The 23,427-nt window shown below is 44.3% G+C and overlaps 1 protein-coding gene across 1 annotated transcript; it reads right to left on the reverse strand.

The window, feature by feature from the left end:
- Window positions 1-198: 198 nt before the first annotated feature.
- Window positions 199-21,974, reverse strand: LOC134066490 (polycystin-1-like protein 1). The gene is made up of 39 exons (XM_062521850.1): window positions 21,911-21,974; window positions 21,343-21,511; window positions 20,998-21,237; window positions 20,719-20,851; window positions 20,293-20,499; window positions 19,817-19,998; window positions 19,056-19,259; window positions 18,806-18,969; window positions 17,812-18,258; window positions 17,124-17,336; window positions 16,036-16,212; window positions 15,518-15,595; window positions 15,151-15,293; window positions 14,864-14,984; window positions 14,645-14,768; window positions 14,350-14,542; window positions 13,558-13,779; window positions 12,233-12,384; window positions 11,921-12,021; window positions 11,515-11,710; window positions 11,080-11,163; window positions 10,673-10,880; window positions 9,803-9,909; window positions 9,090-9,372; window positions 8,324-8,428; window positions 7,170-7,324; window positions 6,994-7,081; window positions 5,423-5,591; window positions 5,218-5,242; window positions 4,997-5,081; window positions 3,982-4,100; window positions 2,602-2,836; window positions 2,196-2,300; window positions 1,952-2,092; window positions 1,719-1,853; window positions 1,145-1,372; window positions 838-1,008; window positions 566-724; window positions 199-339 (listed from the first exon to the last, which is right to left on the reverse strand). The coding sequence occupies exons 1-39, from the start codon at window positions 21,972-21,974 to the stop codon at window positions 199-201; spliced, it is 6,273 nt and encodes a 2,090-aa protein (XP_062377834.1).
- Between the last annotated feature and the right edge of the window lie 1,453 nt (window positions 21,975-23,427).

Genomic DNA, 23,427 nt, shown 5'->3' on the forward strand with positions numbered 1-23,427 from the left:
AATAAAACAAGACTTGTTGTTAACAAATTATTTATTAAGCATGAATTGTACAGTACTTGTAAAGTGTATTGATATTAGGCATGCATATAACAACAATGTGGGTCTAAGTTTTGGTAAAAACTCAAAAGATTTGTCCAAAGTGAGGTAGGCAATGCATGTGTCGTTGATCAAGGCTGCTGTAGACAAAGATGCTAAACATTATTTTGCAATGTCAGTCCATCTGTTGTACACGTCTCCGGTGAAAGCAATCTTTTGACCACTTTCGTATTTGTCCGACTGCTCGATTGGTGGCATCATGAAGTCCTCCGTGAGTGGGTGGTCCTGCAGTGAAGCCTTAACCTTTAAAAGGGTGTGTTTTGAACATTCTAACACAAGATTCCATTCCGCAACAATTCAACATTCTAAAATTCTATGTAGAATTCAATGAACCCAGACATTCTTTAGAATGTTAATTTTCCAACATTCCAAACACACATAGCAAGCAGGGTCAGTATGATCCATATAGACTAATGATGTGTTCTTCAACTCTAGATTGAAATGAATAAACACAAATCCGTATATTTACCTCTGATTCAAAGCTGCTGCTCTGCCCAGACAGCATAGACATGGGGCTCTGGGACACGGGGTCTTTACTGGGTAGTGTGTGGTGAAGGCTGTTGGAGAAAGCACTGAGCTTGAACAAAAGCTCATCCACAAGGTCTTCAAACTCCTCCAAACAAAAGCTCTGAGAACAACAAAAATTATTATTTGAAGAGAGTGTATTCTGCAATTTGAGCTATAATAATTTTATTTCCAATAAAAGTAAGCCCATTAAAAACGTACTTAATACTAACTTACATTTGCATTACTTCCAAAATGATGATCTTCTGTCCAGTTTGTTCTGCTTTTTCCAACCAGAGTGAACAATTTATTTTGTATGTAATGTCCAAGCTCAGGCATAGTAAGAAATTGTTTCTTCTTTATGGTTCTCTGTTTCATTTTTACAAGTGAGGTTACCATTCCCTTTAACTGTGGATATAAATACATATACAAACATGTATCAATTTGCTGTAAAGTTTAAAAGCTTGTGAGTTAAGTTTACATGAGCATAACTGATGTATCAGCTGTAACAAATATGGTCAGAATGAAGTCTGAATGAACATACCACAGCAGTCCATGCCAACTTGATAACACAAATCAAAGACCCAAGGAAGAGAAGGCTGTAGATGCAGCTGGAGCGCTTCAACTCAAACCATTTATTGAATCCTCTGGGTCCAATACTGTACGCCAGCACAGTTCTGGCGGATCTGAGCGGACTGCTGTAGGCGTGGGAGGAGCGGTGGAGAAGACAGCCCATGGAGGACAGGGCCATGGTGAGGATGGCTCCTGCCGTCTGAAACAGTATGTGTTGCCACATGGCATAGCAATTAAACGCCTTGAAGCGAATTAACCACAGAAATGTAATCATGCAGTCCAGTAGGCCATATACTGTTTATCTTTACTGATTTGTTTTCACTTTAATCATTCAACTAACTAATCATTTCAAGAGTGTGGTTCTGACACCATCAACACCATGGGCTCGGTATCCAGTCAGTCGCTGGCATCAAAATGTAAATGTAGCTATAAGATAGCAAAATGCTTTTATCATCCTCAGTTGTCATGAAATGGAGGTTTACTGTATATTGCACATGTCACAATGCATTCAATTCTCTTTTATTTCAACTGTGAGAGTGCTTTACCATTGGCCAGGTTAGGTTGGAGAGCACAGTCCTCAGTGCACGCAGAGGCAAACACATGGTTTCATTCATCCCCAGAATAAAAAGGCTTTTGAATGAGAAGAGAAAGGAAAGGACTCCGTGGAGGGATACGCTCAGCTGTAAACGAACACGACACAGAGAAGGACGTCATTGAGTACCATGATCATGTGCAAGGGCTCACAGTGCTGTGACTTCTGTCAATCTTATTCTCATACCTCCTCCCAAAATGTGACGTTTTCCAAATCCATGAACACTTTGAAGTCCTCCCTCAACATTTGGTCAATTTTTTCTGACTTCAGTGTGAAGTGATAAGCAAAACAAATATAGTAAAGAATGCTCATCAAAATGATGCCTCCCTGTAGAGGATGAGAACAGATAGATAAGAGAGTTTGTGGAAAAATAATAAGAACCAACAAATATGAAATATTCTATTATCCTATTTCAGAGAGCACCACTCACCTCAAGCCAATTTCTCAAGTCTAGACAGTAAGGGAGCAGTCCATTCTGACAGATGATCCATATTTGGAAAATCATTTGAGCCATCACAATGAAGAAGAAGAGTAACTGTTGACAAGAACATGCTACATTTAATAAATGAAAATATTCAACTTTTATAGTATTACACATGGTAGAAAATACACACTTGAAGTATACATTTTATATCTAATGTTTTACCTTACTATTTTATATGTGAACATTGTAAAACTCACAATGCGGCTGTATTCAGTGAAATATTGCAATTCAGTCTTTCAGGAAATTGTTCCAATGGAAATGGGTTAAAAAAAAAAGACAACTTTCCACCAAGTGAGCTGTGACCGTATATCAAACCCATTTGACCGGGCAGAGATAAGATAAGGGGCCTCACCTCAGCGGTCACGCTGGCACAGTCAAGGGCACCTGTGTCCAGCAGTAGCCTGGTGGACCGCACGCCAGCTCTGGGCTGTAGGACCCCAGCGAGGCCCCGCTCCGCCAGCAGAGTGACCGTGCTGAAGAGGCCGCTGGGGGGGTGGTACAGGACGAACTGAGCGGCCACTGCACACGTGCGCCCACCGAGCCAGTCGGAGGCTTTCAAACGAGTTAGAGTAGCGTGAGCTGCGGACCTAAACAGACCAGGGAGGGAGCAGTTAGGAAGGAAACTATGGAAAACTTTGGACACTGTTTGTTTTGTATTTTCTGACCGTGTTTGTCCCAGGCTCACAGCCCTCTGTGTGCTGCCATTACAGCCAGTCTTCCCAAACACGTTTGGACTGTTTGAAGTGAGGACAAACTCTCCCAACTTTGAATACATCTCCTGTAGGAAGAGAGATTTACTAATACTATTACTTTAAGATACTAATATTCAAATATATTCCCACCAATTTATAAACAATCTCTTGAACTAAAATGGCTCCGAAGCCACTAGTGGTAAACAAAGAGGCCATTATGAATAAATATGGTTAGCAAGCACTTTTCTACATATGAAATAACTTGCAGCAGGTTTGTACTGAGCGTTGGTCATGTCTAACAATTTACCTGACAGCGTGAGTTTCTCACTGTGTCCATTTTTTTTAGAATCAGTTCACCAATGAGGATATTCGCTTCCAACACAGTTTGCCACTGCAAAACAAATCAGTGGTAGAGATGGATCATCACTTTCAAAAACAGATCAGATGTCAGTGTGGTCATGGAGTAGATGTACTGTATGTTCTATTCTTAAGAAGCTTCAGACTTTACTCTGTTTTCTCTGGAGGAGCTGTTGCTCCTGGGGTCCTTATACAACTCTGGCAACATCACACCTGATGTCCAGTTCCACCAGTCCTGCTGGGTTCTTATACTTTGGAAATGTTTATAGGGACCTCTGAAATTCATCATGTACAACAAAGAAAACAATAATTGGTTTGCTTCTATGTGATCTGGACAACATACTTCAGTAAAATAAGCATTTTAAAATGGCCCTTGTACCTTCTGAGCTGTGTCTTGATGGCTTGAGTCAATCGATGCTTATTGTTGCATGATTTCCCATGTGCCACAAACAACAGCAGGACCAGCATGATTACGTAGAGTGACAGCTCACTGTGAATTCAGACACAGGACATTGCTAGAGTTAAGCAGCACTTCCACATACATTGCACACCCTTCATTTCAGCTGGTGAATACTGAAAGTAATGTCTTTCCCGTAAAGAACACCACTTGCTGTAAGTTTAATAATTGATATAATGAGATGTTGCTGCATTATTGATTGACTGAGATGAGGAGAAGCAGGGACCTGAGGAATCTGCGTATGAGAGTGCTTTTCCTCAGACGCTTGAGGGTGTGTCTCAGCTGATCTGGTGTCGGCGGACGCACGAGACGCAGGTAACGAACCCTCTGGCGAGCGCGTACCACCTTTCAGTCCAACAGACAACAGACAGCGGCATTATGAAGAGTAATTAACTTACCACAACAGACAACAGACAGCGGCATTATGAAGAGTAATTAACTTACCACAACAGACAACAGACAGCGGCATTATGAAGAGTACTATTAACTTACCACAACAGACAGCGACATTACGAAGAGTAATTAACTTACTACAACAGACAGCAGCATTATGAAGAGTAATTAACTTACTACAACAGACAGCAGCATTATGAAGAGTGCTATAACTTAGCACAACAGACAATGCATTATGAAGAGTATAGCTTACCTATAGCTACCATAATTTCCCAACTATTAGCTGTGGCTTATACCTTGATTTTGCAAACTTTCTTCAGCTATGAAGTTAATACATGGGGGCAATTAATATGGCATTAATATGGTTTTGCTTCTTTTAACTTGCATAATAACACTGTCCTGCGACTTATACACAATTACTGTACTGACTTTTTCAGCAAATATAAAAGCATTGCACTCAATGTCTGAATCAGCACTTTTATCACAGTGTGTACTGCTCAGAAATAGGAAGTGCGGTCATACCATGTCAAAGTAGGAGGATCTGGTCACAGAGCGGTTATGAAGACTGAGCACTGAGGATCTCCCGCTTCCTGTCCAGTATTTATGTGCTTCCACAATAGACTTGGTCTGACTTGAGACATTGAAGAAATCACTTCTGTTACGCCACCACAAAGACACAACAACAGCCACCACGAAGATCTGTATCACAAAGTGAAAAAAATCAGCAGACAGCAAAACACGGGAACAAACATTGAAGACATCAATGTTGAGAAGATTCTAGATTGATAACTAATAAAACATTTTGATAAAACGTTTTGTTTTTTCAGCGCTGCGCTGATTTGAAATACCAGTGCTGGGTAGATAACAAAGGCACCGGTGAGGAGAGAGAAGAGCAGAGAGTACGTCCACAGCAGACTCTTCATGGGGCTGAACCTGAGAGGAGAGAAGGAGCAACGCATTTCACCGAACACGCAACAAAACAACACACGTCTCAAAACACGTGCAAAAATCACACACCCATCTATTTTATATATATACTGTATATATATACATATAGAAAAGAACGCACTTGAGGCCAAGGATTCCTGTCAGTACTGCAGAGGTGACACAGAGACACAAGCACACGGACCAGGTCAGGTAATGACACCACGCCAGCAGAGGTTGCTCACAGCAACAGCCACGCCCTGCGGAGACCAAGCACACCAACAGCACGAATGAGCCACATCTGCACTCATCTGGACACGTCCCCTCAAACAAGATGAAGCACCTGCTACCTGAGGGGTACGAGGGGCTGCTCTGAAGGTTTCGCCGGCTGAAGTCTTTGAAGTTCTCATTTGGCATCTTGCTTCCATCAAAGCTTACTGCGATAGAATCAGGGGTTCCCGGCGCCCTCTTGTGGGGATCCACTGAAGCTGCAGCATCTCCAAGCCAGCCAGTGTTATGCTGGTGTGAGACACACAACTTTTAAAACCTTATTCGTTTGATTTTTCTTTTCTTTCATTTTTATCTCTGAAGTTGTTATGTCTAACCTCATATCTGTCACCCCAAGCCTCTTGAGCCAGTGACTGATACAAACCCTCATGGAAGGCATCTTGATACGCTGTGAAGACAGAAAAATGTTTCAAAACAATTTTTTTTCCCCCAAAATATCAACCACTATCAAAGAAAGATATTCAACATCTACCTTCAACAGTGCTTATATCTGACACTGAGCAATCTTTGAACAATCTCCTGGGTGATGTCTTCCTCTTGTGAGACTGTTGAAAAATCAAGAGCACCAACCGGTTCAGGCTCACACCTGGTGCATGTGCTGTTGACATGAAGAGTCATTGATGACTATGGCTGGGTATTAGAGCTGAACCATGTGGGGAAAATATCTAATTGCAACTGTGATTGGATTGTCGACATATTTTTGAAAGTCAAGCTTCAGTTCAACATTCCCTGTATAATATGTATAACGCATGCAATATTACTTCCCTATTGCTGCAATATTACTTGCTTATTGCCTATGATGCTTTTTAATGCTGGCAGATGTGGAAGCAGCAAAATAATCCGTTGTGAGCTGCACAATAAATCGGGGCCTTTGAAACTTTCTAATGGCAAGAGTTTACATTGATTTTTTTTAAATTAAAATCCGATTAATATTTCAGCCTTGGTCTCATTTCTTGGTAAGTTTGATTTCAGCAGACTCGTCGAGAGAGGGCGCTTGTGCTGTGAGTGTGTGAGACAGACGTGCAGTGTTGGTTTTGCTACACTTGGTTAGTGAGGTTCCCCCTTCAGCGCTGTCATCACATTTTACACTTAGAGCCAATCGAGATCATTAGCAGCTTTAGCCCGTTAGAGAGAAGGAAGTGGTTAAGTGATAAAAAAGAGACCGTCAAAACCTATTTTAGTCTTTTTTTTAATTATCGTATGAGTCTGAGTAGTGATGCAGTGTGTGAGTTTCACAACTGGTTTAGTCACAAATATTTCTACTGTGAAAAATAAAGTGTGAGCATTTGGGTGAAAGGCGAGCCAAGTTATTTTTTTTATTCTGCCCATACATTGAGGCACACTGACAGATTTAGCAAATTATCTGCTGAGAAAATAAATCAAAATAAATAAATAAAACCAATAAATTTGGTTAACAAGAAATTCTGATTTGTTAACCCAAAATGCTGACAAATGTTGATTTTTCAAAACAGGACCATATAATTTTATGAACATACATAGAGAGTATATTTTACATGTGACAATGTCACCAACTCATGAGTTAAGTAATTGGTGGACGGATGATTGACGTCCGTGGTGTGAACACTGACCTGTGGGAGACGGAACACTGACCTGTCGGAGACGGAACACTGACCTGTGCGAGGCGGAACACTGACCTGTCGGAGACGGAACACTGACCCGTGTGAGACGGAACACTGACCTGTGCGAGACGGAACACTGACCTGTCGGAGACGGAACACTGACCCGTGTGAGACGGAACACTGACCTGTGCGAGACGGAACACTGACCTGTCGGAGACGGAACACTGACCTGTCGGAGACGGAACACTGACCTGTGCGAGACGGAACACTGACCTGTGCGAGACGGAAGAGCAGCGAGATCAGAACCCCCGCCGGCAGCACGGCCAGCGCACTCCGCAGCCCCGTCGCCATGGAGACGTCCATCAGCCCCTGCTCTAAAGAGTTCTGCCCTCGCCAGCAGCAAATCAATGAGCAACACAAACAAATGCCTCAAAATCAATGGCAGAGGAAGAGAGGAAGAGAGAAAGACAGAAAGAAAACAAGAAAATGAGAGAAGGAAAGGAAGAGAGGAGGAACGAAGAAACAAAGAAAGCCAGAAAGAAAGATGGAAGGAAGGAAAAAATAAAGAAAGAAAGACAGAAAGAAATACAAAGAAAGAAAGAAAGAAAGAAAGAAAGAAAGAAGCATATATTCAAGAAAGCAGCTCACAACTTTTGTCTTTTTATTTAAACCCAATTTGAACACCACAGCCTGAAGTCACCAAAGTAAAGTACTGCAGTACTACAGTAATTCGAGCTGAGACATTGCTGTGTATGCAGATCTCTGAGAGAGGACGCTTACCCTTCTAATGTGCTGGGCAGTCTTTATGGGCGACTACGTGTAAACGTGCTCTGAGCTCTTTACAGGTGAGTCCATGTAAACGTGCCCTGAGCTCTTTATGGGCGACTACAGTCCATGTAAACGTGCTCTGAGCTCTTTACAGGTGAGTCCATGTAAACGTGCTCTGAGCTCTTTACAGGTGAGTCCATGTAAACGTGCTCTGAGCTCTTTATGGGCGACTACAGTACGTGTAAACGTGCTCTGAGCTCTTTACAGGTGAGTCCATGTAAACGTGCTCTGAGCTCTTTACAGGTGAGTCCATGTAAACGTGCTCTGAGCTCTTTATGGGCGACTACAGTACGTGTAAACGTGCTCTGAGCTCTTTACGGCTCTTGATGTAAACGTAAACATGATCTCACCGGCTCGTGCTGGGCAGTCTTTACGGGCGACTACGTGTAAACGTGCTCTGAGCTCTTTATGGGCGACTACAGTACGTGTACAGTACGTGTAAAAAGCTCTTTACGGCTCTTGATGTAAATGTAAAGATGATCTCACCGGCTCGTGCTGCTCGTGGATGAGTGCAGCGCACACACACATGCTGCCCAGGTGGAGCAGCACACACACGGCCAGCCGCTGCACACGCGTGGAGACGCCGCCAGGAGCACAGCACAACACGGAGAACCACGGGTGGAGGTCCTCCAGGCACTCCGTCAGCTTCATGTAGAGGAGCTGGCCAGCGCAGAGAGAGAGAGAGAGAGGGAGAGAGGGAGAGAGAGAGAGAGAGAGAGAGAGGGAGAGAGGGAGAGAGAGAGAGGGAGAGAGGGAGAGAGGGAGAGAGAGAGAGAGAGAGGGAGAGGGAGAGAGAGAGGGAGAGAGAGAGAGAGAGAGAGAGAGAGAGAGAGAGAGAGAGAGAGATCAGGTTTCACATCAGATTCATAAAGGAACGGACATTTTTGCTCATGGCACATTTCAAATGTCTCAAATTGATAGTTTGTGATAGCATTCAGTGATTTACTGTCTGTTGGGCAAAACAGGTTTTTTTATTTTTATTAAGGTTCATTAAAAAGAAAATTTTTTTTAGAACATTCTCAGACAAGTGTCAGACAAAACACAAAAAATGCATAAAAATATACAATTTAACATAAAATAGTTTAAGATCTGACTAGACTTACTGTAATTGCAAATTAACTGTAGAACATGACTGATACCATCAGTAAATATTGCATTTTTAACAATAAAATGTGCTATAAAACATATGTACATTTCTAAACATAAAATATTCTCCTTGTGTAGTGCAGTGCACTGCTCACCCCACACACTGCTTACAACAGATCCCTGTACAAAACCCCTGCATCGTCTAAACTACTACGCGGCGGTAACAAGTGCTCACCTTTCCGAACCCCAGTCCTTGTTTGCAGACGGTGAGTTTCCTCTCCACTCTCCCGTCCTGCTCGTCAACGGCCAGCCAGCACTCCCCGAGGAAGAGCCAGCTGCTCCCGCTCCCGCTCCCGCTCCCGCTCCCGCTCCCGCTCGGAAGCTCCCTCACCAGCACCCGGCTGCTCCCGCTCGGAAGCTCCCTCACCAGCACGCGGCTGACGTACCAGCTGGGGGACGGGCCAGCGCTGTCGTGCCAGAGCCGCAGCCTCCAGATGGGCCCCAGCCTCTCCGCCGCGCTGTTGGAGGGACGGAGGCGCACACACACACACACACACGCGCACGCACGCACGCCGTGAATAATAATCCCGCCGCCCGCCGCACAGAAATCATCTTTCTGATGTAAATGTGCTGGAGCCCCAACAGACCATGTGCAGATCCGGGGGACAGGCCGGGGGTAAATATTTGCTTGGTGTGTTTTTGTTCGTATAGAGAGGTGTTGTGCTGCGCTGAGGCGAGATGCCACCGAGCCCATCTGCACGCTAACGGAGAAAAAGCAGCTCACTCGAGCTCTCTGGCATCATCTACACTCCTTTTCTTTTCCATTCTATACGCACATTACTGATACCAACGACACCTTTTGGGCTTCTTGGCTCTTATACATCTCATCCATGAAAAGCTATTTTTAATTGTTCAGGAAAATGGAGGTTGAAATAATTGAATTGGTACCTCAGAATAAACGTGTCTTTGGAATTCCTTGCAAAAAGGGACCTCTCTGGGATGTAAAGCTCTTTGGTCTCGGACACTCCTTCCTCTCCATACAGCACAAGATAAACCTTTTAGACATTTAAAATATAACATTAACACAAACACATACACGAAGTCCTTTCTCACCCTTTTAGACATTTAAAATGTGACATTAACACACACACACACACACACACACACACACACACACAGTCCTTCCTCACCCTTTTAGACATTTAAAATGTAACATTAACACACACACACACACACATAGTCCTTTCTCACTCTTTTAGACATCTAAAATGTAACATTAACACATTAAAACACTTGAAATAAAAAACACTTTAACAAACAATGGCCAGAATTAGCCATGTTCCCATGTGCAGCCTGTTTAGCCTGGTTACATACAGTAAATGCTCTGGCACAGCTATAGTGGCCTAATAATAAAACACTTATTATACACAAATTCTGACCGTATACATAAACAGACAAGTGACAGAATGCAGCGATTAAAACTCCTCGTGGGCATTACCACCACCGCGAGCTAACACTGAGGCCATCAAATACAAATACCCAATTATACAAACAGGCTTATTTAAAAAGCCGTCGCCAACACATTTACAATTCTCCAAACAATGTCAGATGTGTGTAGGGAGAGTGATGGGGCCCGGCTGGCTCGCCACAGCCTCCTCCTCTCGGCGCTGCGTAACACACGCAGCAACATCTGGGCCGGCAGGCCTCCATTAGCATGTCCGTGGGGAGCGGCGCGGCGCACACACACACACACACACACACACACACACACACACACACACACACACACACACACACACACACACACACACACACTACCTTGGCTGTCATGCTGGCGCGCGAGCGCAGGCCTGTGTCCACGGTGACGGAGTACAGCTGGCGGCCGTGCGGCGAGACGTCTGGCAGGATGTGCGGCGAGTCGCTCCACTCACGACGGCCGTCGGCACGCTTGCACACCACGAGCACCACAGCGTACACGAGCAGGGACAACGCCATAACCCAGCTCGGAGTCAGGCTATTGGAGGGCCTGCAAAATGACATTACACAGTGTTTTATTATTATTAAAGTCAGTTAGTTAGTTAGACAGTTTCTAATTACATTGTTTTTAAGAAATAGAGTCAGTCAGTTGGACAATTGAGTTGCAAACAGTGCTTCAGAAATGCTGTTGTGCAGTATGTTCAAATTAATCATCATTTGTTCCCTTAATATGAATCAAGCAGGCTTACATGGCGAACGCAGCAGCATCACCAACATCAACGTGGCTCTGCACAGCTCGGTACGCCACTGTGAGTGGGGAGAGGTGGCGGCAACTGAAGAGAAGAGGGATTTATCAAATGTCACATCAAAATTAAAAATTAAATTAGTCAAATTGAATAGAAACAGCAGTGGAGCCCAGGCAGATTGTTATCACAGATGCAGTTCCTTCAAAGAGCCCGTGGGGACCACAAGGACCAGGCTACTGTGTAAGGGAGCAGTTGTCTCTCACAAATCTAAATTGTATCATGAGAATAAAATCTAGTTAACAATTTACCATTACTTAAAAAAAAAAAAAAATTCTTGTAAATGTTCATATTTCTAGAAACATCTACTCTAGAAAAGATCAATCTGTTTGAAAAGCACCAAATAAAAGACAATGGCCTGTGTTGGCCTCTGTGTTGTACCTGCAGCTGACTCTGAGACGGGATGACCCAGACTGGGCTGTGCAGAGTGTGTGGGTCCACTCGCTCCGTCCATCCCAGGAGAGGCAGCACACAGATTCAATCTGAAGGGTGTAGTTCACAGACGGAGCAACATACTTATTCCTGGATGTTTTTCCGTAGTCTGCGTTGAGGATGGAGACGTATCCAGTGGCACCACCTGAGACATTGAGAACAATCCAAATATGAACACACGCCAGAGCTCCTTAAACTGATTTGGGAAGCGCTCTGTCTGGACATTTGTAGCATTATTTGTGATGCATATGATCAGTGATTGGCTGATTGGCTAAACGGATCAAAAGGATGAATTTAAACCATATGATCAGTGATTGGCTGATTGGCTAAACGGATCAAAAGGATGAATGTAAACCGTGCAGATGAGATGAAGGGATGAACATGTGAACTGCGTCTCCGTCCCACGTGTGAATCTTCTTCACGCTGTACAGAACAGGAGTAGGCCTCTCTGACATCCTGATCAGGAAGCACATTCACACAACAACACACTCAGATATAACAAACAGGAGTAGGCCTCTCTGACATCCTGATCAGGAAGCACATTCACACAACAACACACTCAGATATAACAAACAGAAATAAACATATCTGTTATTACATTTCTAGATATCTAAATGTCTGTTGTCACGGTTACTCAAAACATATGAGCTGCAAAGACATGGGAGACCTGAAGAGGAGCATGATGGGAAACGTTTGATTGGCAGGACGTCTGAGCGCCACGGATACGTGGAGGGCCTGGTGCAGGAGGTCAGAGGTCGCGTTGAAGTGGTGCACGTTCACCTCCCCGCGCAACAGCGTGACCTCTGGGGCCCGCACAGCCTGCGCACGAGAGAACGCAAGAGTGAGATCGGAATTCATTTATTTTCATTCATCATTCCGAAACGCACGAGTGAGATCTGAATTCATTTATTTTCATTCATCATTCCGAAAGCATTTCACACTTCAAACATTTTTTAGTAAAGAATTTGTTGAGATAAACAAATCATTAATTATTCTGAATGATTCATGGATGGCTCAATAGAATGATTTCAGTGAAATCGGTGACATTTTCATAAATCATTTATCCTTTGCTCAAGGGCAATTACCTCATAACCCCAGGGTAAATACAAACATTAAATCCAGTTCATGATTTTGATCTCAAACACATTTATCATGAAACCTGAATATGAAGCCTTAACAGCAGTCACTGTAAGAATATAGATTAATAATGAAGTGGTAGCCTGATATCCTATCTATGCATTTTCATTTCTACTCTTCAAAACCCTGAATTGAATAACCATGCAGAGGAACGCTATGCATTGTGGGAAGGGGCCGCTTCCTCCTCTGCCCCTGCTATACTACAGCTTACAGGTGTATGGTCAAACGTATTAATACATTGAAAGAAGATGCATCCCATACATTGGTTGGCTTTCTCTGGAATTCAATAGACAATGGGAGGTCCAAGTGCTGTACTCTTATTTTCCTCCAGGTGGCGCAGTTGTACAGTCTCAAGTCAGCAATATCTCCAGTCAGCTTAAAGAAACAGCAGACCAAATCAAGCATTGCACTGGTGCATAAATTCTGTCAAAACCATTTGAGAATCTGACAACCTCACCTCCACCGGTGCTTTTCCCCAGTAATACGGATTCTGTTTAAAATGCCACAGTTGGGGAATTAAGCAGGAATCGGCTCCGTCCCTGAGAGCACTGATAAGAGTGTCCATTCCCGCAGGATGGTGGAATGTTGCCGGGCCGATACTGAAGCTGTGGGTGGGGAGTTGGTCATATCTCCAGGTTGTTATTTCAAAGAAGCTGGTCTTCTGGAAGCATTCAGAAGCTCTGCTTAACGTGATGTCCTTCTGTGGTTCAGAGAGATGATATTAGATATCGCAGGATGAAATATGAATGAAGCGTCTAGGTCACAATGTCTCTTGTAAAAAAATCTACAACAATTGTGAACAATGTATGGGGCACATTCATTTGTCAGAATTCTGAGCGAGTCTTCCTGTCTTACCAGAGACAGATCTGTGACTGTGTGAAGGATGTCGGAGGTGAGACCAATGCCTTGCTGGGAGAAGTGACGCAAGGCTGTCAGGGTGAGGGACAGCGCAGCAATTAATGCATTAATAATCCCCGTCTCCAGAGAATGGAAACCTCCAGACACACTCTCCTTTGGAAACAGGGCAGATATCTCCTGAATGTGCTCGATAACCAGCTTGGCACTGTCCAAAGTCACCTGGGACAAAAATATATTCACGTTAGATAACATGAACATTGGCATGTTGCACTTGGGAGTAATTGTGGGGATTGTCTTGTAAGGGACAAATAAATCAAGCAACCAGGCTACATATACTACTCACTTGACCAGTGACTTCCATGAGATCTCTCAAGATGTTAATGTTTTGGGTCAGTGATCTCTGCTGAACAAATTCACTTGTTACCTTCAATCATAACATAGAGAGAAGCAAGGTTCCTATTTACATGTACAGCACAGATCAGCCTTTCTATGATTGCAGAAACATACCAAACAGAAATATGCAAATATATACAGTAATTCAGAATTCTGGGGAAACATGGATCATTATTTACTCCCATTTGGAAAACAACTATTGCAATATTATACGATTTCTAGCATTTCTGTGGTAGTGCTATGATGGACACCTCTATAATATCCTTAATATCCTCTATAGTGTTCCTATAGAACAGTCTAGAAGGTCTATATGTGTAAATACCATAACACTTCTTTCCATAGCTGTTTTTCATAAAGGCTGTTTTGCAATTCAAATGTCATGCTGTGAGATCTCACCTCATCCCTCAGAGGCAGACTGCAAAGCGTCGTCACAAGTGCATTGTGGGTAGCCACAAGCAGCTCGTGCGAGGACGCTGGCTCCCGCCGCAGCCTGCCGAGCACCCCCGTCAGCAGGCGCACGGAGTTCTGGACGTCCCTGGCGCTGCCCGTCTGCGCGAGCACGGAGAGGTTCTGTGTGGCGTACGAGAGTCTGGGGGCACCAGAGGAGAGATGTCAGAGCTGTGTGCAGGGAGCAGCGATGCTATCAGCAGTGCGTATGAATGGAGTGATGAACGACGTGTGATTATCTTACAGGTCCCGCTCCGGGGTGTGAGGCAGGGCCGCGTTTCTGTGGAAACGGGGAAGAACCTTCACGCTAGCTGAGCATGCTCCAGTCGTCGCCCCGTATTTATTCTCTATCACAGTGGAGATGGTAACTGTAGGACACACACGGGAGGAGTGTTGTTTTGGGCCTGATATCACTCCATTCCCCAAATACTGTTAACCTGAAACATGATCCCCATCATAATACCTGTATAGGCATCTTCAGGACCTCCAGATGGCAGGTGAAAATAATGCTGGAAATCTCGTCCCTCATACAAAACAACTGCAGGGCTGTTGCCCACAGTATAGCTGTACTGATAGAGTAGGTCCTGTTGTGATACATCAAACAGATTTAAATTAGTACCACTAATGACATAGCATATAGAAAAGTAGCAACTAAATTTCCCTGTTGTCCAGTCCAGTTGTTTCAGCATTAAAAAGCCATTTCACCACTTGGCGTATCAAAATGGGACATGTTTCACCGTGGCACTGCACCTCTTTTCCAGACGCACAGAAGACGCTGAAGTGTGTGTGCAGCTCGAGTCCCTCGCTGGGTCGGACCAGACAGGCCGTTCCCTCAGGGGCGGCGTGCGTGGTGACGAGCAGCTGGGACTTCCCCACCGCCGTCTGCCGCTCGCCTGACAAGGCACGGAAAAACACGGAAAAACAAGGAAAAACAAGGAAAACTTTAGAAACAGCTCTCTGAATGTGCAGTCGAAACTACCGAGAATGATTAAAAAAAAACATAGGCTATATAATATGTCTCAATGATGGACAATCTGTCACAATGATGGACAATTTCTCCGTCACAAGCAAAACACTTAAATCTGATAGCTTGACTGGATTTTCCAACTGGTCTTACTTGCAGTCACCGTGAGCATGTAGAGGCTGTTGGGTCTCAGTGAGTAAGGTTTCAGCGTGATGACAGATGAAGAAATTCCTGACAGAAAAAAGAGAATGTACCCCTCTCAGAAACGTACCCCTCTTACAGACATACCTCAGGGACATTTTTTAACACACACAAGCACAATTTGTATAGCCACTGTATCCCTAACGAGTGTAATGAAGAATAATAGTTGTTCATTTACATGCACTTGTTCATTTAGCGCAAATAAATGTAAGTGAACAACCATTACTCTTCATTACATTGTTGTACTGCAATCATCTCACCACCTTGGAAGGAGAGATACAAACGCACACCAAAGACGAGGTGCAGGCAACTAGGTATAAAGCTTAGTTAGGGAGAGAGATGCCACACACTCCGAGTTTTAAGTAATGTTTTTTTTTAATTATTATTGACTTATTTACTTATTGACTTATTATTGACATAACTCTGAGTGTGCGGCACCTCTCTCTCTAACTAATCATCTCAGCACCTACCTGCTACAGAGTAAGACTCCAGCACTGCAGGATCAATGCGCTCTCTCTGCAGTTCCAGCAGAGTCTTCTCTGCTACGGCCAGAGCAGGGCGCTTGGAGTCCATCAGAAAGCTCTCCTCAGGAGGGTCGGGCTCAGGCAGGAGGTCTCTGCCTCCACTCTCCCAGCCCAAACCCACGCCTAAATCATAAAGGAGCAGATGACTGTCATGTTCAGGGACTCAAACAGCAACCTGTTAGGTTAAAGAATTAAAAAAAAAAAAAAAAAGGTAAATAAATAAAATAAAATAAATTAAAAAAAACCCTGATGATAATATTTATTGAATTTTAAAAATACAGTGGTCCTTCTCTAAGTATTCATGATACCTGTCGGTCTTCCTGCAGATGTTCCTGAGTCGCCCTCTTCGATCCCAGTGAAAGGGAAACCATAATCTGAAACACCAACATTTAGACTTGCCGTCAATCACATCACATAATTACTCTACATAATTACAGATAACACACAACCCGCAAGCAAAGCAATGTCAAATTGTTGCTCTCTGCTTTATATTGGCTTTATATTTACACCATATTTATGTTTTACATTCATTAGTGTCAAGCAAACCTTAAATAAAAAAATAAAATAAATCTAAAAGGACATCACCTGTGAGATAGAAATGAGCACTTGATGTTCCCTCTGCCTCAGAGTAGTCAGTGAGCCCGGTCCAGAATAGATCTTAAAGCCAAAACACATCTCATTTGCACTGATTATCTTTGTTTAAATTACACAGCTCTTTATAATTTTTAATCTACATTTAATTTAACCTAGAACAAGGGCCATGATTTCGTACACACTATATATGTCAGATAGGGGGCGCCTCTCAACATCTCTCCTCGATCCACGATGCTCGGTCCTCCATGCTCGTTCCCACTGATCTATAACTAACACTGGATAGACTATCCCATTGTTGCCGCCCCATCATTCTTTATGTAGATCAGTGAGGACGAGGGCCGAGGAAGGAAGGGAGGATGTATGAAAGACGAATGAGAGGCGCCCCTGGTGTACACTGCTGTAGGTGTGCAGATGACCCTAAGAGGTCTCTGTAGAGCTACCTGTCCCTCCGGACGCTCCGTCGCGCTCTCCGGTTAAAGGCAGATCAGAGATGTTCTCAGCTGGGGCACCACCACCTCCCTCCTCAAAGAGCACAGGGAACCCAGAGAGGTGCCCATCCGTCACAGGGAACCCAGAGAGATGCCCATCCGTCACAGGGAACCCAGAGAGATGCCCGTCAGTCTTGCCCACCAGCACTGCGTCTGAGGCATCGTCTGTGGGCATGGAAACATCAACAGCAGGTTCACTGACATGTTCAGCAAAGCTGCTGCAAAGTAATAGAAGACCAGGCTCAAGTTCGGTCACCATCTGTTGGGTTGAAATCCCGTTGGGTTGAAACGCTGGCATTTTGTAATTACATTTTAGGAGCTAATCCTGTGTGCGAACATTCTCTTTTATTTCACCGTATCGCACACCTTGTCCTGCACCTGGCCTAACCATGGGGGGATGTGCACACACACACTCTACCAAACTCAGAAAAAATGTGAACACAACCCTTTGTATGTCAAGCCATTTTAAATATCAACTTGAACACAGAATAGGAGTCATTTCCTCTCTGAACCTGGATTATATCCCTAAATCATGGGAATATATCAAACATCACTTCATAAAAAACCTCATCTCTCCTGCTGTTCTACTGTACGTTTATAGACTGCGCTGTGTTCCGTGCCTCGTCTCCTTGCGACTGACGGGCATTCCACACATCACCTAAATGTCGGGGCACTTCATCAGGCTGGTCAGCGGGCAGCGTCTGCGCTTCCTCACGCTCGCCTTCCGTCCTCCATCCGCCCCGGCTCGCCAGCTCCTCGCCCTCTTCATCACCAACCCAGCTCGCCAGCCCCTCGCCCTCTTCATCACCGCTGCCCCAGCTCGCCAATGCCTCGTCCTCTTCATCTCTGCCCCGGCTCGACAGCTCCTCACCTTCCTCATCACCGACCCAGCTCGCCAGCTCCTCACCTTCCTCATCACTGCCCCAGCTCGCCAGCGTCTCACCATCCTCCCCGCTGCCCCATGGGTAGGAAGGGGCAGGTGAGTGCCCATGTGTATGCTGCGGCTCCCTCCTGGCGGTGGGCACACGTGGACCCCCCCCGCTGCCAGTGGAATGGGACGGCGTGGCATCAGGGACTTCAGGGTACTCTTGCACGTTAACGGACTCGGGCAGAAAATCAGAGAGATCATCGAAGGTGGTCATTTGGGTGCTTTCAAATGATGGCACTGAGGAGGCTGGCATATGAAGTTGGTATTGCGATGATGATGCTTCATACAGCTGCAGGGGTTCTCTGATGTCATCTGGATTAGCATGCATTTGTGCAGGTGTTCCTTCATACAGCTGCAGGGGTTCTCTGATGTCATCTGGATTAGCATGGACTCTTGCAGGTGTTCCTTGATCCACAGACCTGCAGAATGGCACTAGGGAAATAACAATAGGATGTTCAACTCATAATACTTTTCATTTTGAAATCTACCAACTATTAGCCGCAGCTTATACATTGATTTTGCCAAATTTCTTTAGCTATGAGGTTAATGCACAGGGGCAGTTAATATAGTATTAATATGGCTTTGTTTCTTTTAACTTGCATAAAACACTGTCCTGCGGCTTATACACAATGCGGCTAATACACAGGAAATTGCTTTATCTGAAAGTCCAGCAGGCAAGCAGCAAGGGGGGCCGCCAGATTCTCACCTTCACTGACACCTCCATGGGTACCATTCACTATGTACAGCTCCCAAGAAAACACAACGTCCTCAGACACAAATGTCTCGTTCTCAAAGAACGCTTCAGCAGAAAACTGCTCATTCCAGTTCACCCCGTTCCTCTGGCAGAGAGCACAGTTAATCTGAAGCCTCCTGAGGGGACAAATAAACGGCTCTCGTAAAACACTGAAAGGATCCACGATATGGTGGCACAGATCTGACCTCCTGTCCTGTCCTACCTAATGGTGTTGGGCGCGATCGTCACAAACATGTCAGACGAGGACGAGCGGCGTCCACTCTGCACGGTCAGCGTGAACTGAAACTGGTCGAAGGCGGGGTTCAGATCCCGCGGTGAGAAGAGCAGCTGAGGGAGAGATGCGGGGACGTCCTCCAGGAAGCACCGGCCCTCTCTTCTGCTCAGCGGCCTGCAGCACCAGCCATAGCTGCGGAACAATAGCAACTCTTGAGCCGTGAGCACGTACTGTACGTCCCATGGCAACAAGATCAATATAAAATAATTTCAAAGAAAACAATAATAATATATATAGCAAGGTACCATGTGGATCCTTGAATTGACTATTTACAGTAAATATGTGTCAGATCATGAAGCTGGACTGTGCTGGTTTACAGTAAATATGTTTCAGATCATTGAGCTGGACTTTGCTGGTTTGCAAGTGATGGCAGCAATGTTGTTGTCAGTGTGCCTAGTGCCTACCATCTACTTTTACCTTAGTGGGGTCTGGGGGTTTGTCTGTGATGGCGGTGATGGGGCTACATGCTTTAGCTTAGTGGGGTCTGGGGGTTTGTCTGTGATGGCGGTGATGGGGCTACATGCTTTAGCTTAGTGGGGTCTGGGGGTTTGTCTGTGATGGCGGTGATGGGGCTACATGCTTTACCGTAGTGGGGTCTGGGGGTTTGTCTGTGATGGCGGTGATGGGGCTACATGCTTTAGCTTAGTGGGCTCTGGGGGTTTGTCTGTGATGGCGGTGATGTGCTTTACCTTAGTGGGATCTGGGGGAAATCAGGGTCATGTGATTGCTCTCCATTCAGGGTGATTAAGGCGTTGTCATGGCGACTGATGAAGAGGTTGGTGGCTCCCTGAATGACGCTAATCGGAGGGCTGGGCACCACCTCCACACTGACGGAGTAATTGCTGTACACCACCCGTCCCATTATCTGCACCTACACACAGCGGGGGAGCCAGGCCAGGTGAAGCAACACACACTTTTTATTCCACATTTTACACGTCAAGGTGTCTGCTGTAGTCTTAGCACAGAGTGGAAAATACTATTATTACAGCAACACACACACACACACACACACACACACACACACACACACACACACACACACACACACACACACACACACACACACACACACAACAATAACAACAATGATGGTGATGATGATAATAACAATAATATTTGTATAATCATTTTGAATAGCAGCAAATGTCTGTAGAAGTCTAGTTACCTTGGCTACAACTCTGTAAATGCCATAATGAAGGAAGAACGCTGGGAGCTCAATGTTTTGTTTGTGTGTCTCAACTGAAGCAAGCTGGATTTCGCTCCCTCTGGAGTCATAGGCCACCCATGAGTACTGCAGTCCCTGGGACACGTCACACTGGATCTCAGCGACCTCGTAGGTCACGGCCAGACTCACAGACTGATAGCGCTGCACCTGCATCGGGAGGAAACACATCCTGCTTGATTTCCTGTACACTGGGGCATGCCTTGTGTATGGTGACCAGGTCAAATATAAAGTTCATCATGTTTTTTGACTCAAACAGGTTATTGTTAAATTAAAAACGCTTCAGCTAGACATCTCCTACCTGTATCATCTTTTTGACTCAAACAGGTTATTGTTAAATGAAAAACGCTTCAGCTAGACATCTCCTACCTGTATTTTATTTGGGCCCATGTTCTTCACTGCCGGAGGAAGACATTGTTTACTGGTGACAAATATGTGGCCCTTCAGAGAGGCAGAGCTCACCAGGTTGTGCATCGTCACCTCAACCACAAACTCCCCTAGTCTGGAGAAGACCAAAGACAAATGCTATGGTGTGATTTGATTGTATCATGCCATACTTTGCCATACAGCATTATACGGAGTCCCATCACAGCATGTAGCATATCATATGGTGTTGTTATGGGACAAACAGTCTTGTTAAGAGCCCACCTGTCAAATACGTGCTGTTCAGCTCTCCTCCCATATTGTGTGGTCCCATCACCAAAGCTCCAAAGGTAAGAAACATCGCTCCCAGCACTGACTCCGCATGTGAAGTCCACCGTTGTATTTACGAGAACTGAGGACTGAAACTGAAGCTTGTTGGGTTTAATGGCCCTCTGGACAACCACAGCATACGCATCCGAAACTGTAGCAGTTTTCCCACTCAACACTCCAACCGAGATATTGTACCTGAGAATATGAAAACACAAATCGCTAGAAATCATAACACAAAAAACACACGAAGCACAACTAGAAAACACTGCACAGTGAAATATGTCGATTATTATAAGTAACCTTTTAGGAAGATGGAATTTTTTGGTGATGGATCTTGAGGTTGTTCGGACAGGTTGTCTGTTCCCAAAGTCCCATTGGAACTCCAGAGGGTTGGGCACCTCAGTCATGGCCAGGAAGGTGATTTCTGTGCCTGTGGCATAAGCCTGCTTCTCAGAGTACACCCGGACAGCTAAACCAAGAGGTTCGTTATATAATGAAAAGCAAAAACAGAACTTCCAGTAAGTCCTGGCAGAAGGAGACTGCAGACCATAACTGACATGTATGTCTTCATACACAGAAATCCCACATAGATGACATGAATGACAGTGCTGATGGCAGTGCACCTTGTGCTTTGGTGACACAAAATGTTGTACACCTGCTTTCAAAGAACATCAGCAGAGTAAAAACTTGTAATGAATAATTAATTACAAAAAATAACGTTTTGTTATCTACCATTATGTATGGGGTTCTGATCATTCTCAACAAAGACACGGAAATATTGGTCAATTGATTTTGCATAATGTTATTGGACACACTAGTAGCTTCATATTTGTAACAGTGAGAGTAGCCTAATGTGTAGCCTACTTACCCATTTTTGAGCCTTCTCCTGATGCGAACACAGCAACTATTCCGAACACGACCCAGAGAAGCATGTCGACTGCATGCGGAAGCTGTAGGCCACTCAGCCAAAGTCTAACAGCGGATCTGTGCTACTCTGTCTTTTGTCCTGTACATACAGTGAATGTTAATTTCGAACATAGGTGAGAAATAAGGTTAGGCCTGTGCATTCAATGCCAATGACTGCCATTGTCCCTATTTCCTTTGGAGCACAGAACCTAACAATAAGACAAATGAATGGTTTCAGACTTATTAAATCGCATACGACAGAAGAAATGTGGACATGTTTATACCCATTTAAATCAATTGGCTGATAATGAAATTAATATCAAACATGGTAAGTCCCTCGCAGTTTCGAGAAGGGTCAAAGATGAAGCCAATGTGCGAGGAGGTTTTTACAAGATCCACGATTTGCTGTTGGAAAACTGAGCAGAATGGATTCCCGCAACTCACTGCCTAGTGCTATGCGTTGACCTCTGCAGCGGCGGGCTTTTGACAACTGCTTGTCTGAATGGAAATGGTTGTTAAGGGTGGAAACGTTTATAAGAATAAAATATAGGCCTACTAATAATTACATGCTCAGGCCTATGACCTCTTTGGATGTTCTTAAAACTTAAATCACAATCAATGCCAATCAAACCCTGATGTTTTAAATAATGAATTTCGCACATCACTTTAGGTTTTATTTAGGAATAATTTCAGCATTCTGAAAATTGTAGGCTATACTAGCTGAATTAAATACTTGCGTTGTCCCAATAAGTCAACACTGCGTCCTGTCGCTAATGTTCATGAACAGGAGAGGTCAGAGTGGACTCTAAACTGCGTCTCTACTAGTGGAGATGGACTTGCAAAAACATGTTCTGCCTTTATCAACACCGTGACAGTCCCGGGCACTTTTTCACCACCAAAATGATTCCTGTCTCATGAACAAATTATCTTTTAACATCATCCAATCTGTTGGCTATTACGCTCTCAATCTATGAAAGAAATAGTGCTTAATTATCGCCTATTTTGCTTTATCTCAAATCTGAGGTTAACTTTGTAGAAATGGCCAATTACTTATTTGCACAATGTGTGGATGACGGCCCGGTGTTTATTTTCAGGAAGGCTATGTAACATTATTTTTATTAGACTTTTCATATAATTCAATTAATGATAATCTGTAGTCCATCTTTGTTCTTTACTTGTAGCCTATAGGTTTTATGGCTGGCTATGCGCGTGCGGCTTGACCCAAAGCTGCTGCATCTTGTTGGATGTTATTTTCTTTTCGGCTTCTTTGTGTGATCAGAATCTAAGATCCTCTAGGTTTCCTAAAATAAACTTCAGGAAGGAAATAGCTTATCTTATTAGTGTAAATTCGCCCTAATAATACGGTGATTAAATCTCAATAAATCTGTAATGGTTACGGGTAGATAAGAGGTGTGAAAGTGAACTGCTGCAAGTACCCTGCAAAAGCAGAAAACCGCTCAGGTGAAAATGGCAAGCCAC

This window comes from Sardina pilchardus, chromosome 19, assembly GCF_963854185.1.
Source record: "Sardina pilchardus chromosome 19, fSarPil1.1, whole genome shotgun sequence".
NCBI lineage: Eukaryota > Metazoa > Chordata > Actinopteri > Clupeiformes > Clupeidae > Sardina > Sardina pilchardus.